This window comes from Canis aureus, chromosome 10 (genome assembly GCF_053574225.1).
Source record: "Canis aureus isolate CA01 chromosome 10, VMU_Caureus_v.1.0, whole genome shotgun sequence".
NCBI lineage: Eukaryota > Metazoa > Chordata > Mammalia > Carnivora > Canidae > Canis > Canis aureus.
Genome location: NC_135620.1, coordinates 55,901,082 through 55,915,005, shown reverse-complemented (window position 1 = coordinate 55,915,005; position 13,924 = coordinate 55,901,082). Strand labels below are relative to the sequence as shown.

The 13,924-nt window shown below is 46.9% G+C and overlaps 1 protein-coding gene across 10 annotated transcripts in view; it reads right to left on the bottom strand.

The window, feature by feature from the left end:
- Positions 1 to 759: 759 nt before the first annotated feature.
- FRMPD1 (FERM and PDZ domain containing 1) overlaps positions 760 to 13,924 on the bottom strand; it is a 146,085-nt gene continuing 132,920 nt past the window's right edge. For all 10 annotated transcript variants that reach the window (XM_077912561.1, XM_077912570.1, XM_077912563.1 and 7 more), the window contains 7 exons: positions 13,413 to 13,549; positions 12,190 to 12,316; positions 11,974 to 12,069; positions 9,892 to 10,074; positions 8,870 to 9,017; positions 6,168 to 6,974; positions 760 to 3,269 (listed from right to left, as the gene is read on the bottom strand). In XM_077912561.1, coding sequence (XP_077768687.1) covers positions 889 to 3,269; positions 6,168 to 6,974; positions 8,870 to 9,017; positions 9,892 to 10,074; positions 11,974 to 12,069; positions 12,190 to 12,316; positions 13,413 to 13,549 — 3,879 coding nt within the window. In that variant the 3' untranslated portion in view covers positions 760 to 888. The remainder of the gene's footprint in view (positions 3,270 to 6,167; positions 6,975 to 8,869; positions 9,018 to 9,891; positions 10,075 to 11,973; positions 12,070 to 12,189; positions 12,317 to 13,412; positions 13,550 to 13,924) is intronic.

The following is a 13,924-nucleotide window of genomic DNA, read 5'->3' as shown; positions in this document are numbered from 1 at the left end:
TATTTCTACCATACAAAGCAGGAACTATTAATATTTAAAGAGAAAACCAAAGCATAGAGGGGTTAAGTAGCTTGTCCAACATCCCACTAAAATTAACTGAGATTAACTGGCTCAACTGAGATTAGTGAGAAAGGTACTAAATATATTTCTTTTGCTCTAATATTACTCTTAAAAAGGCAAATCTAATTCTGGGCTTTAATGTTTGCCGTTTTATATATTTACAACAACAACAAAAAAAAGGGTGCAGTATTCAGATGTGGCGTCAATTTCAGAAGAAGCATGGAGCACACACTCCTGGAAGTGGGTCACCGTGCAACTAAGGAACTTACTGCCACCTAGTGGCAGCCTATACGTGTCCTGGGAAGGCGGCCAAGAATACCTGGCCAACAAGCCAAACCTTATGAAAGTAGAATCTATCAAATGTCACATGTATTCACTCCTATCTGTGTGAGTTATTGCCAAATCAGTGTCATATGAGAAGTCAAGACCATTTTTTCAGTGACCGCCACCTTCCTCCCTCATTCCTGTCATCTTGGGATGGTTTGTGAATTCCTCTTGCTTCCTTCCACACCCCCAGTATAAGCTCCTGGTAGGGCATAGTTTACTGATGGCAATCTATTGATCTGTACTCCCCGGGGGGTCTGTGAGCATCCTGACCAGGGGCAAGGACTTGTCTTATGCAGTGTATCCAGTGACTGTTTGTTGAATGACCATGAGTGAATGCTTTGGACTCCAACTTATTATCATCACTCTGTATGATTCAGGCCAGGATGAAGCAGCAGTTTATTTTAATATTCTAGTAAACATTTTGGAGGGGTGGGCAGAGGAATGGAGGGGCTTTTCAGGAAAGTGTCCAGGGCAGGGTAGGGGCCTGGGCAAGCAGCCTGCTCACAGGGCAGCGGATGCCCGGAACTTCTGCGTCAAACAAAACACGGCAGCAGTGAGGGCTGTGCACCTACGGGCCAAGAGTTTCACACTCAGATCGTGGTAGCCTCTCTCACAGGTCAGCTTAGCAGCCTCTACAAACTGATGGTAGGCGTACACCACATCCCTCAGGTTCCCTGCTGCTTCCCTGTGCCGACTGGAGCAGCGGCTGCAGTCTGTGAACTGGAAGCACAGGCCGGCCAGCTGGACCAGGTGCTGGAAGGTGTCCCGCACGGCCCCCTGCATCTCTTCAGGGGACTGGTCCATTCTGATCACATGTTGACAGCTCGACAGGAGTTTCTGGGAACCCATGCAGAGGCGGCTCCGGCTTTCTGAAAAGTGCCAGGTGCACTTCTCCGGGGGATGTTTGTTCCCATTCCCCCAGGAAGCTTCTAAAATATCTTGTAATTCCAGTAAGCTCTCTCTGAGTTGGATGAAGCCCTCTGGGGTGCTGGCAGGGGCAGCTTTCAGCTGTCTCAGAGCCCTGGAGCAGTACTCTGGCCAGATGTGGCTCTTCCTCGGCAGGGGCTCGGCACTGCAGCTGTGGGTCCGGGCAGGCCTCCAGGGTAGGGCCAGCCGGCTTCCTGCAGAGGGTGGTGAGGTGAGGGGGGCTGTGGGGTGTGCTTCCAAGTCCCTGTCTTCTTCCTCTGCCTCTGGCTGCAGGCCACGGAAGCACGTGGCATAGGAGAACTGGCAGCTGCACTGCTCCATCCCAATCCTAGGGGCCACTGTTTCATTCGCACCCACAAACCCCAAAGATGTGGCCATCCTGAGACCGGCAGAAACTTTAGGATGGCTTTCTGGGGCAAAGCACAGGAAAGATTTCTCAGCAGGAAGGCAGATGCTAGGGCTTTTGCCTTTGCTTTCTGACAGTGAACAATGATTTGAGCCTTCTAAGTGGGGCTCCTTTTGGGGACACGCTAGTGGCTTTGGCAGAGGAGGACCTGGATTAAAACAGATCTGCTGCGTAGTGTCCCTAGAGGCTGTATCTTTCCCTATCATATGGTTAAGTGGCTCTGCCTTGACCTCCTCCAGAGGGAAAGCTGATGGAATGGTCTGGTCCCCAAACAAGAAATCAGGGTCTAAATCCAGCTCTTCCAAGAGTTTTTGCTCTTGGGCCTGGCAGGTTTGGCTTGGGGTTTCTCTGCTCTGTCCTTTGGGGTCTGTGGGGGAATGTGGCAGGATCTGCTCAGTTCCTGTTACAGGAGACTTCAAGGAGAGGGAGGCTATTATTGCACCAGCTGGAGCGATGACACCAGTCTGTAGCACAGCATTCGACAGGTCACCCCTGGAGTCCCCTGAATCTTTCCAAGATTCATCATGAAATAAATCAGTGCCATTTTTGTTTGTAACTTCTCCATCATGTACCAGAGATAGCTGTCCTTGTTGCTCCTCCTCTGAAGGGAAAGAAGCCATCTTCTCTTCTGAATATATTCCATATTCACCACTTCTAGGCCTGAGTGGAGGAGACAACAAAGGCTCTGTGCATTTGGGGGCAGTTTCTTGCATAGGATTTGTAAACAAAGATCCTGATCTTGTTTCAAACTGGACTCCTCCCAGCTCTAGTGTGTCTGCTTGAGAGGCATTATGCGGCCCTGGGCTGATGGCCTGGCAGCCTCTATCTGGGTTGGGGTCAGTACTGGAGAGGGAGGAAGTGCTGTCCCCAAGCTCTAGGGTGAGTTCTTTGGGGGCACTGCCATCTGAGTGTTGAAATGGAGACAAGGTTTGGGAAGGCTCTGCCCGAGAATTATCTGGGCCAGATGAACCTGGGTTGGAACAGTGAGGGGTACTCGCTGGGGAACTGGCAACAGTGGCAGTCAGGGGGGCATCCCCAGAACTCTCTTTATGGTTGGGGTCAATCCGGAGGCGAATGGCAGAAATAGAAGACACTCGAGAGTCAATGACTGACTTGGTTTCCATGGTCTCAGGCTCCATCTCCATGACCCGGGAGGCTGGGTTTTTGCTCTTGGGCTTCCTCAAGGGACCCAGCAGTCCCAGGGCCTTCGTCTCCAGGAGGCCGGGCTCACTGTGCATGTCCTGCAGAGAGGATACAGTTGGGGAGGGTGCACCGAGGGCTAGATAGGGCTCCCTGTTGTAGTAGCACACGTCGTCCACACTCTCCAGCGAGGCTGATGGCACCAGAGGAAATGAAACTTGACAGGTGTAGTCAGTCTGTAGGAAAGACCTTCTTTTTCTCAGTGTCTTAGCATACTTCTTCACACCTCCCCTTCTGCTTGGTTCTCTTCCATCTGGCCCAGGATTCAGGCCGTCCTCAAGGGTGCAAGTGCTAACCTTATTCTGTGAGTTTGTGGCACTGGGTTCTGCAGCAGAAACAGCTCTGGGCCCTGAGAATCAAGAAAGGAAAAGTATATGAAAAGCAGAAAAACAAAGATTTACAGAGCTTGGACCCAGGGCTCAGGGTTGCCTGGGTTCAAATCCTGGCTGGGCTGGGTAACCCTAGGTATGCTAAATCTTGACCTCCTCAATTTGCTCATCTAAAAGATAGGGATGATGATTGTAGGAGATAGTTTTTGATTCTTGGTTGTCCACAATAATTTTATTGTCTTTTGGTCACAGCATCCCAATTTTTTTTCAGGGAATGAAATCTCACCAATGGTTACAGTCTGTTGGAACTCTTCATGACTATACCCTATTCACAATAAGCCAGGTAGCCAAATTTATTATCTAGAAAGTCCGCCACAAATTTCCTAGAACTTCACACTTGAACACATAGATTTAAAATAATAAGGGGTGCCTGGGTGGCATAATTGGTTAAGCCTCTGACTCTTGGGGATCCCTGGGTGGCGCAGTGGTTTGGCGCCTGCCTTTGGCCCAGGGCGCGATCCTGGAGACCCGGGATCGAATCCCACATCGGGCTCCCGGTGCATGGAGCCTGCTTCTCCCTCTGCCTATGTCTCTGCCTCTCTCTCTCTCTCTGTGTGTGTGTGACTATCATAAAAAAATAAAAATTAAAAAAAAAGCGTCTGACTCTTGGTTTCTGGTTCAGGTTGCAATCTTGGGGTGGTGAGATTAAGCTCCGCATCAGGCTCTCTCTCTGTAGAGTAAATAAATCTTTAAACAAATAAAATAATAATAAAAGTAGAGCACATCTTTTGCAGCCACATTACCCTGATAACATGGTGGGGAATCCTGTCACCTAGTCTCCAGGCCTGGTTATTGCCTGTGTCTAAACCAGCCCTTCACCTTTGCTGGCAATTCTATAAGCTCTCTGACATCTTTTTAACATGTCATGTCTCCAGGCACCTGGGTGGCTCAGTCAGTTAGGTGTTTGACTCTTGGTTTCAGCTTGGGCCATGATCTTGAGGTCATGGGATCAAGCTCCATGCTCAGCTCAGAGTCTGCTTGTCCCTCTCCCTCTGTTCCTCCTCCTGCTTATGTGCTCTCTCTCTCAAATACATAAATAAAATCTTTTTTTTTTAGATTTTTAATTTATTTATTCATTAGAGACACACACACACACACACACACACACAGAGAGAGAGAGAGAGAGAGAGAGAGAGAGGCAGAGACAAAGGCAGAGGGAGAAGCAGACTCCTTGCAGGGAGCCTGACATGGGACTCGATCCCTGGACCCCAGGATCACGCCCTGGGCTGAAGGCAGGCACTAAACCACTGAGCCACCCAGGGATCCCTCCCCATAAATAAAATCTTTTTTAAAAAAGTGTCACTACTCAGTTGTGGATGTGAGGGATTTTGTGCATACCAGGATGGATGTTTCTGAGTGAAGAAGCACTTTGTAAAGAAGTCCAGGTAATCACCAGAGGAATTAGGTTCATATCCCAGCCCTTGAGAATCTGAGGGTTCTTATACTCAGATCAGTTGTTTCCAATCTGGCTGCACCTCATTTAAAACCTTATCAAGTCCTAGGTTCTTTGGAGAACAGTGCAAATCTGCTCCTAAGTTTCTCCTTTTCTAGGGGAATGGTCAATTAATGAACTCAGTAGATGGCGGAGAAGTCATTCCTTCATTTAGCAAAATTGCCAGGCGCTATGTGCTGGTGACACAGGGCTGAGCATGAAACACACAGTTCCTACACTCCAAGGAACTCTTAATTTTTAAGTCAGGAAGAGAAACATCAACACACAAATCACACAAATAAATAGACAATTATAGGCAGTGCTAAGTGCTAGGTGGGAAGCCCTCAGGGTGAGCTATGAAACATAGCCCTAGTCTTGGTGGTCTGGTTAGTTTTTCAGGGGGGAAGTGAATTTCCAGGTGGGGCCTGATAGATGGATGGGAAATTAGCAGCCAAAGATCATGGTGAGGAGTGTTTTCTGAGTAAAGAGCAGCATGTGCAAAGGCCAGAAATGGGAAAGAGCTTGGCACTTTTCAAGAACAGCAAGGAGGTCTGTGTGGTAGGTACACAGAAAGAGGGCTTAGGAGGGCAGAGAGAGAGAGAGAGAGAAAGAGGTCATGTCATAGAGGGTCTTGAGTGGCCTTATAGGGGCTGCTCAGGAGCAGCTGGCCTCTCTCCACCAGCTACAGGAAACTGTTGGAGGGCAGGGAACAACAGGGAAGGGCTGAGACAGAAATAAAAGGGCGGCAGCTTCCCCAGCTTCTGCTGGGTCACCATCAATGTCTGTGTGTTTATTTCCAATTGTTTTTCTTTAGCATGCAGTGTGTGTGAGTGTGTGTGTGTGTGTGCACGTGCACGTGCATATCTAGGTGTCCTGCAAGGATCTCAAGTCAACTCAGGAAGTCACTCTACATGGAAAGACATCTCACACTCCTTGTGGAGGAAAGGATGAGGAGCCAGAAAGAAACAGGACCAACAGATCCCCTGCCTTTTCTTCTGATTCTCTTAAGGGGCCACCAATGGCCTATTGGGTTCTCCTTGCATTAAAGTCTCATTTAATGTAGAATCAGGGTTGATAATGATGCAGCCACTTGCCTCTGCTGAGCACTGCTCTCAAACCCTTTTCTATTAAATTCTGTCCAGTTCACAAGGCCCAGCCCATTTGTAACCTCTTCTGGGAAGCCTTTCCTGATTCCCACTCTTGAATTAGTGCCTCTCATCTCCACTCACCTATAGTTCTCTTAACCTCCCTTGTAGCCCTGACTTAAAGTTGTGACACTTAATATTTGGTCCACTGAGCCCAGATGGGCCTTCTCAAATAAGGACCCTGCTTTACCCATGTGTTTTTGCTTCGAGCTTGGTCCCTGCCCCTGCTGGGTGTTCAGGAGCTGTCAGCTGAGGCTACAGACCTGCTGGGGAGGGCTCACCTGAGAGGGTGTCTGGGGGTGTGAGCTTGTCAGCAGCATCATAGTATTCCTCATCTGAGCTACCGTCCTCAAAGGCCAGTGGCAGATGCGGGGCCAGGGCTTCCAGAGCAGAGCTGGGTTGGGCCTCAGTCCAGCCCTTCTGACCCCAGGCTGGCAGGCCCCTGCCCTGCCGGGAAGCTGTGCTCTCTGAGCTGTTGCTCAGGTGGCTGGCCAGGGAGACACTGGAGCACAGGCTATAGTAGTCGGTTCGGCTGCCCTCATATAGTCTAGGGTCCAGCCTGACTGCACTCGGTTCTGGTCCCCAGCTGAAAGTCTCAGGAGTGGGGCTCTCAGAAAACTCAGTCTTCTGGCATGGATGATTGGCTCGCTGAGCCAAGTCCAGGAGACACAGGAAGCCATTGGTTTCAATCCTGCTTCTCTCCTCTTGGCTGCTGGAACCAAGAGTCTCTGGGAAGCCTGGTGAGTTAGAGTGGAAGAAGCCAGACCTGCTAGAAGAGCAAGTGTCCAAGTCATCCTCTTCCAGGGCATCCATAGACTCACTGGAGCCACTGGTCCTACAGCCTCGGCTCTCAGTGTTGGCAGAGTCAGAAGCCTCGGACTCAGCACTGTCTGTCATGCTGCTGGCCCCGGAGGTGCTCGGGCCCCTCCTGGCCATCTCAGGCATGGGGCTGTCCCCAGGAGGCTGCTCCTCTTTTACGAGCGGTCTGCAGGGGCCCAGCTTCAGCACGTGTCCGTCAGAGAGAGGCTCCAGCACGCAGTCCACTTCAGAGGACTCCTCTGAGTCACTGCATGCCCTGGATTCGTAGCCTGTAATGCAAGGGACACCAGGGGTTATAAGACAGCATTCCGGGACCAACAGAGGCTCATGTCCTCCCACCCTTTACTCTCTCTGCCCTCCCATCTCCAGGGTGGCCAGCCCAGATCACACTGTACTGGCTGACACAGGACTCTTGGGATTCCAGAGTCCACATTCTCCCTGCACATCAGGGCTACTTTCCCACATCAACCGAATTGCATAATGGAGACAGGATTACTTCTGAGGAAAGCTATATCTTCATGGAAACATGGAGATTATGTGGCTGGATTTAACTTTGCTACGTGCAGCATCACCCGGGTTTGCTAACACCCTTCTCAGATCCCAGCTCTGTCCTGTCTGGGCATCAAAATCAGATGGGGAATCATATTTAAAAAATAAAACAGATCCTCAGCCCTAACCCTGATGTACTAAGTCAAATATCTAGGGGATGGGGGCTAAGAATCTGTATTCTTAGCAACCTTATGTGGGTGTCTGAGGCCAATAGGCTGGCACCATCTTGAAACCTGGCTTTGGGGACCCACTGATACTATGGGGTTTTTAGAACAGTCAAAACTCATTTAGCTCCTGATACTCTGGGAAAGATTCATGGCAGGAAAACTGGGGACACTGAGCCAGGCCTCCAATTTCTCTTCTACCATAGCCTCCATCGTGATATTTCTAAAAACTTCTCTCTGGCCGTATCATACTCTACTTAAACCCCCTAATGGCTTCCTCTACACAGGGAAAAGCCTAAGTTCTTCTACAGAAGTTAAGGTCTGTCAGTGTGGCCCTGACCCCTCCTCAGCAGCCTGGTTACTCCTTGTAGGCTTCACATGCTCCAGCCACTATAGGGAGCTTCTCACAGATCAGAACCTTGTTCTTGTGTCATGTGTCCATGTTGTCCCCTCTGCTTCAAATGATCTCTCCTCTCTTCTTTGCCTGGTTAGCTCCACAAGTCTTTCCAGATCTATTTCACATATTGCCCCCCTATAGAGCATCTTCCCTCCCACTGCCACCTGCCCCAATGGAAGCAGTCCCTCTCACTACCAGACCTTCACAACTGCCCCACTCTGCATTGTCTGATTAGACTCTAGGGTATCATCCTTTGTTTATAAACTGTGTTAAAACCAAAAGCATCCAAAATTCATCACTTCCTAATTATTTTACTTTATCTTACTATCATCTAATCTCTTGAGATTATTCATGCCCATTTGATCCAAATGGAGGAAATGCCATACAATGTTGTGCTACTGAGCATCTCTTCCCATCTTCACGTTCAATGATATCACACTGGTAGCCTGAAATTAGCCATAGTGAGAGTGTTACAACATTTATCAGCAAACCAGTGGGAAAATGCTGTATTAACAGTGCTGAAGCCAAAGCCTGATAGAAACTGGGAGCTGGCCTGGGAGTCTATGCATCTCATCTGGCCTCCACTACTTCATTCCTTATACATGGTTTCTTTCCTTCTATTTCCTTCTATCTCTGGGTACTTCCTTCTCCTAAACACATAAGGCTGAGAACTTCTATTATAATTCACGAGAATGCAACAGAGCACCTAGACATGGAATAAAAAGCTAGGTCATCTGTACTTTCTGAATAAATGAATGATTTTTTTTTTTTTTTTTTTTTTTTTTTTTTTGCTGGCAAATAAAGCAAAATTCAGTGGATCTTAGAAACAATTTTAGGAAATACTACAGGGAATCAGAGATGTTCAACCACATTTTGTGGCTTTAGGTGACTCTCAGATACAAAGAAAACTTCTCTATTCAGGATTTTAGAAAGATCAACTGTTTACCAGGAAATAAATGAAAAAATAGCTCTTATCAACTCAACTCAATTCACTCCCTCCCTTTAGGCTGTGAAAAGGGCCTGTCCCTTATAGGAGCAAGCCTTGGCACCTCACCTTCTTCAGCAGATACCCGGTGCACCTGTTGTTTGTTTCCCGGCCACAGGAAAATGGAGGTATCTGGGTCGACAAATAGCCTGTAGTACCCAGCAATCAGGCAGGCCAGGTCTTTTGCACTGTTGGATTCCAGCAGCAACGTCAGAACCTTTGAAAGTAAAGAGAGCTTTTATATAAAGGCCTAAGGGACAGTCTGAAGGCTGACAACTTCTCATTGGCCCCGCATGGGGCCAATGAGAGATTCGAAGTAAGTCTAGCCATGCCCCACAGGCAGGCCTCCTGGTATCTCATATTCTCACCTTCAAGACTTGAAATAAGCATGCATACACACACACATACATAGGCCCAACCACACGTGCAAGTATATACACACTCATATACATACAATGGGTTTCTCCCCTTGAATCTTACAATGTCTCCTGCCTCTTCATTCCCTAGTCCAATATCCCCATCCCAAACACCCCACCCCACCCTGCTCATTCATACAGTGGGGTCCCTTCAAGATCTGATCTGGAAAAGGAAAAGGAGAGCAAATGGAAAAGGTGGAAGCAGGTGATAAAAAAAAATAATAAAGCACCATCCTTGAACATGTCAGAAAATAAAGCAAAGGAGGGTAAATGTAGGACCTTGCAGAGAGGCTTGGGAAGTACTCTGCATCATTTACCCACTTTCATTGCTGCCCTCCAAAATCTTGGGCAGCCATCCTGGTCCCATCCATGTGATAAAGTCATCTGCTGCTCCCATCTAAGTTTCAAAAACCCATAAGGAAAGTATATATTCCAAGCTCAGTTTATACCAACCCCAAAAGCCAAAAAACCCTCACCCCTTTTAGGACCTTCCCAGGAAAATGCACCATATTCATTACTTTCCTTTTGATGGTATAGGATAGATGATTAATCCTCTTCAGCAAATGCAGGATATTAGACTTTGTTAATATCCAAACTCTCATAAATAAACTACCCTAGGATAATTGAGCCCCAAATTCCAGAAGTTGGATTCAAAATGCCTTCCCCATGCATTACCTTGACGTCTTGAAGATATACTTTGACCATGCTCACTTTCTCGGACTCCTCTGTCAGCTCCACACGGCTGATGTTGGCAAACTCTGCCAACGTGGACATGATGTTGAGTTTGCTACTGATAATTTGGCTAATCCCATACTTGGCTCCAACTAGAAGGGCAATGTAGGATTCTCTATCCTGTAACTGCATTCGGTAGAAGAAGAATTAGTTTTCATTCACAAGCTAGTGAAAATACATTGCACATGCAAGACATGATACCGCTTTCTGCAAAACTCCATGATATCTATTTCAGATCCTCCCTCACCCCCTCTTCCCTAGATTACCAAGCTAGGCAAGAGCCCAATCTGGGCCCTATCTACAACTAAAAGAGTATCTACGTGTCTCCTATAAGACGCTTCACAACAGAGAACCAGACCATGGGACCCATTACCTGTTCCATAAACACAACCTGTGCTTTCATACCTATGTGCCCATATTCATGCTGTGCCCTACTGAAATCCTGACCCTTCTTTAAAAGCTTCCATCAAAATCTACTGCCTATGGAAAGCAACTGCTTGATCTATCTCCTCCAGCCAGAGTAGTCTTTTTCCTTTGTGTCGTTCCCATACCACAGCCTCTGTACTGCTCTGATAGCACTGAGCTGCCACTTCTAACTGCAATTATTTGTATCCAAGTATCATATTCACATTAAGTTTCCTGACAAGAGTCTATTTATCTACAGTTGGTGGCATCCTTGCACCCAGCAAGCACCCTGAGCCAGTTCAATGGGGCTGGCTTCTTCTCCCATTACCAGTTCTCACCCTAGATAGGAAAAAGTAAAGGGAGGCTGGGGACAGGAACTTGACAGCTGGGAGGGGACAGGACTAGCCCATTGGAAACATAGAAGTTTTTCTTGTATCTTCAAGCCTTCCTTTCTGTGATTTAGTCTCTTGTCCACCTTTTGGTCACCTTACTTGTACAAAGACTCAACTATTTTTCCCTTTCCCAACTATCTGATGCTCTTCCTTTCTCTCCAAACATTGATTCTCTTTTTCCACCTGATTAAACTGACCCATCACTGTAAATGACTGAGAAGCACACCAAATACACTGAAAGGAGCTTTGTTAATATATTGAAAAACCTTCAAATGGGCAAATTGTCTGGCTTTGTGCAGGAGGAGTCTGGGGTTGTCTGAACAGTGAGGCAGGGGAGAGTCCCTGTAGGCCGCAGCCCACCAGTCATGGACGGCTGTGATGCATAGAACTTTAGGCTTAGGCTCCAGAAAGCAGGCTGGGGGAGGAATGAGTAATGGAGCAGAGGACTCTTTCGCTTCTCCTTTCCCTTCTCAGATCCACCCTCAGTTCTTCCCTTCTGAACAATCAGGATCCCAGCCCAGCTGTCAATCTAACATTCTCATTCCCTTTTCACGATCTCCAAGTCTTCCTCTTCACCTTCATATACTCAAAGTACCAGAGTAAACTGTGTACACTTCCCATCCCTCAGAATGCCTTTCCTCCATACTGAAATCTGGCCAATCCAACCTTCCTGCTTTTCCCTAATCCCTTCTCCTTTCCATATTCAACCCGAAGCTAGCAGTGGTACCCTCTGTCTTCAGACTCAGTCTCAGACTACAGCAACAGTCCTGTGCCTTTCTCATGGCCTCACTTGGTCTGTTGGGTACCTTGCTTCATTGAGGGTGGCAATCACGTCTTACTGAGTTCTGCCTCCCCCAGCATGTGTCACAGGGCTGGCACCAAGCATGATAAACACTCCCCGATGGTATAATATTTTGCTTCCCAAACAAATTATAGTATATGATGGGGCACTCAGGAATTGTAGGCTAAAAGACACTGATCTTCAGAGGACTTCTACAGTCTCTTATAAGAGTGGGGGGTCGGGACACCTAGGTGGCTCAGTGGTTGAGGGTCTGCTTTTGGCTCAGGGCATGATCCTAGGGTTCAGGGATCGAGTCCCACATCGGGCTCCCTCTGAGGAGCCTGCTTCTCCCTCTGCCTGTGTCTCTGCCTCTTTTTCTGTGACTCTCATGAATAAATAAAATCTTAAAAAAGAGTGGGGGGGGGTCCACATTTCTATAATACGTACCATTAGAGTAGCATTAAAGATTTTTCCACCATATGTCTTGAGTTCCCCAAGGATCTGTAGATAATTTAAACGTAGTTGGGCAGCAGATATAAGTTGCTTAAATAGAGGGAAAAAAAGACTTTAGAGTTATTCACTTGCCTAAAATCCACGCAATGTTGAAAATGCTTTCCCTGGGGTGGGGGGTAGGGTTGGTGTCAGCAGAGGCCACAACATTACCTTTTGTCGGGGTTCCAGCAAATTCTGGTTCCTCTTCATGTGGAAGCTAATAGCTTTCTTGATGTCTTTGCCTTTCATGTTTCGGAGTAAAGTTGGAGATATAAAGTTCTCTATTCCCCAGTCCTTCCTGCCATGAGATATTGGAGATACCATTTTTACAGTATACTTGGCTCTAATGAAGAGCATAATTACATTTGATTAAGGAACTTAGTGTTCATAGAATGCTGCAATCATGAGCTTCTTTTTCGACAGAAGATAGATATATCTATATATACATGTTAATGTAAATATATATAAAATATATTCATAAATTTGTGTATTAAATATCACATTTATAAATATGTAATACACATACACTCTCTCCACAAAACCACACCCATTCAGGAGTTAACCCCACTTATCTTTCTGGGAGCTGATTACTTTTGGTGTGGTATGATATTCTATTAATCAGAACAGATCTCAATCCTTTTCCCTACAGTATATGTGAGAAATAATGATCACAAATAACACTCTCAACGAGGCAACACACAGCACCTGTGAATCCCTGAGGCCATGCTTCTGAATGGTACCAGCCTCACAGCCTCAAAATTCCCCCCAAAAATGGATAAAAATATAGATTCTCAGGTTCCATTTCCTAGAGGTTTGACCCAGTACCTTAGGAACAGAGCCAAGGATCTGTTTTATTTTTTAAATATGATTCCCTGATTGATTTTCATGTCCAGACAGGACAGAGCTGAGATTTGGTGAGTAGGTTAGCAAACCTGGTTGATGCTGCCCAGAGCAAAATGAAAACTTATGCTAAGCATCAGGTGGTGTTGAAATCTGAGGACTTGAAACTGCCCTAAAAGAATACAACACAACACAACCGGTTCACACAAAATTAATTTCTAAGGCACTTCTGCCCTCAGGAGAGCTTTACATGGACATTGTCAACTGATTTCCAAGACATTCTCTCAAGACCTGGGAATTTACAAAGGGATCCTGTGTCCTTCCATCTGCAGTTGGCTTCTGCCCCAGAGGGAGCCGCCAGATTCTGACATCTGGAGGAGGTGGGCTGGGTCAGAGACAGTGGGGAGGGAAATGGATGGAAAGACAATGGACAGACGGGTAGGTAGTCAAGTATCAGCTTTCTGTGGAACCTGGCCGTCCTGGCCAGGGGCCAGCCAAGTTATAAATGCAACACAGCTGCTGTTGATGGGACCTAGAAGTCCCCTGCCACTCACTCTATGTACTTCAAAGAGATCTTCTGTGGCTGAGCACATGCGTAGATCCGCTCCTGGATGTGCAGGGCTGCGAGTCGGAGCGCAGAGCTACATTTCATTTCTACAGCAAAGCGCTCCTGGAGCACATCGCTGCAGCTCTAGAAGAGATTACATCAGAGGAATTGGGAGACAAGAATAGATGGATTGTGTTCCTAGTTCTTTTAGGCAAAAAGCTTTGAGACCTGGCTCTGCCAATTCCTGGCTGTGTGACCTTGGTTAACTTACTAAGATTCTGAACACTGAACTAAGACTCTACCCACTGCTAAATGAAGATAGTTAAGTTTACCTTCCATGGTTTCTGTGAGGTTTATATTAGGTAACATATGAAAGCAGGCATCAGGACACAGCATTATACAAATATACAGTAGTGTTGTTGTCATTATTTGCTGCCACCATTTCTGTAAGATTTGGACAAGTTAATCCACCTAGTTTGAGTTACCTCAATTGTAAAATGGTAATGCCTCCCAAATAAC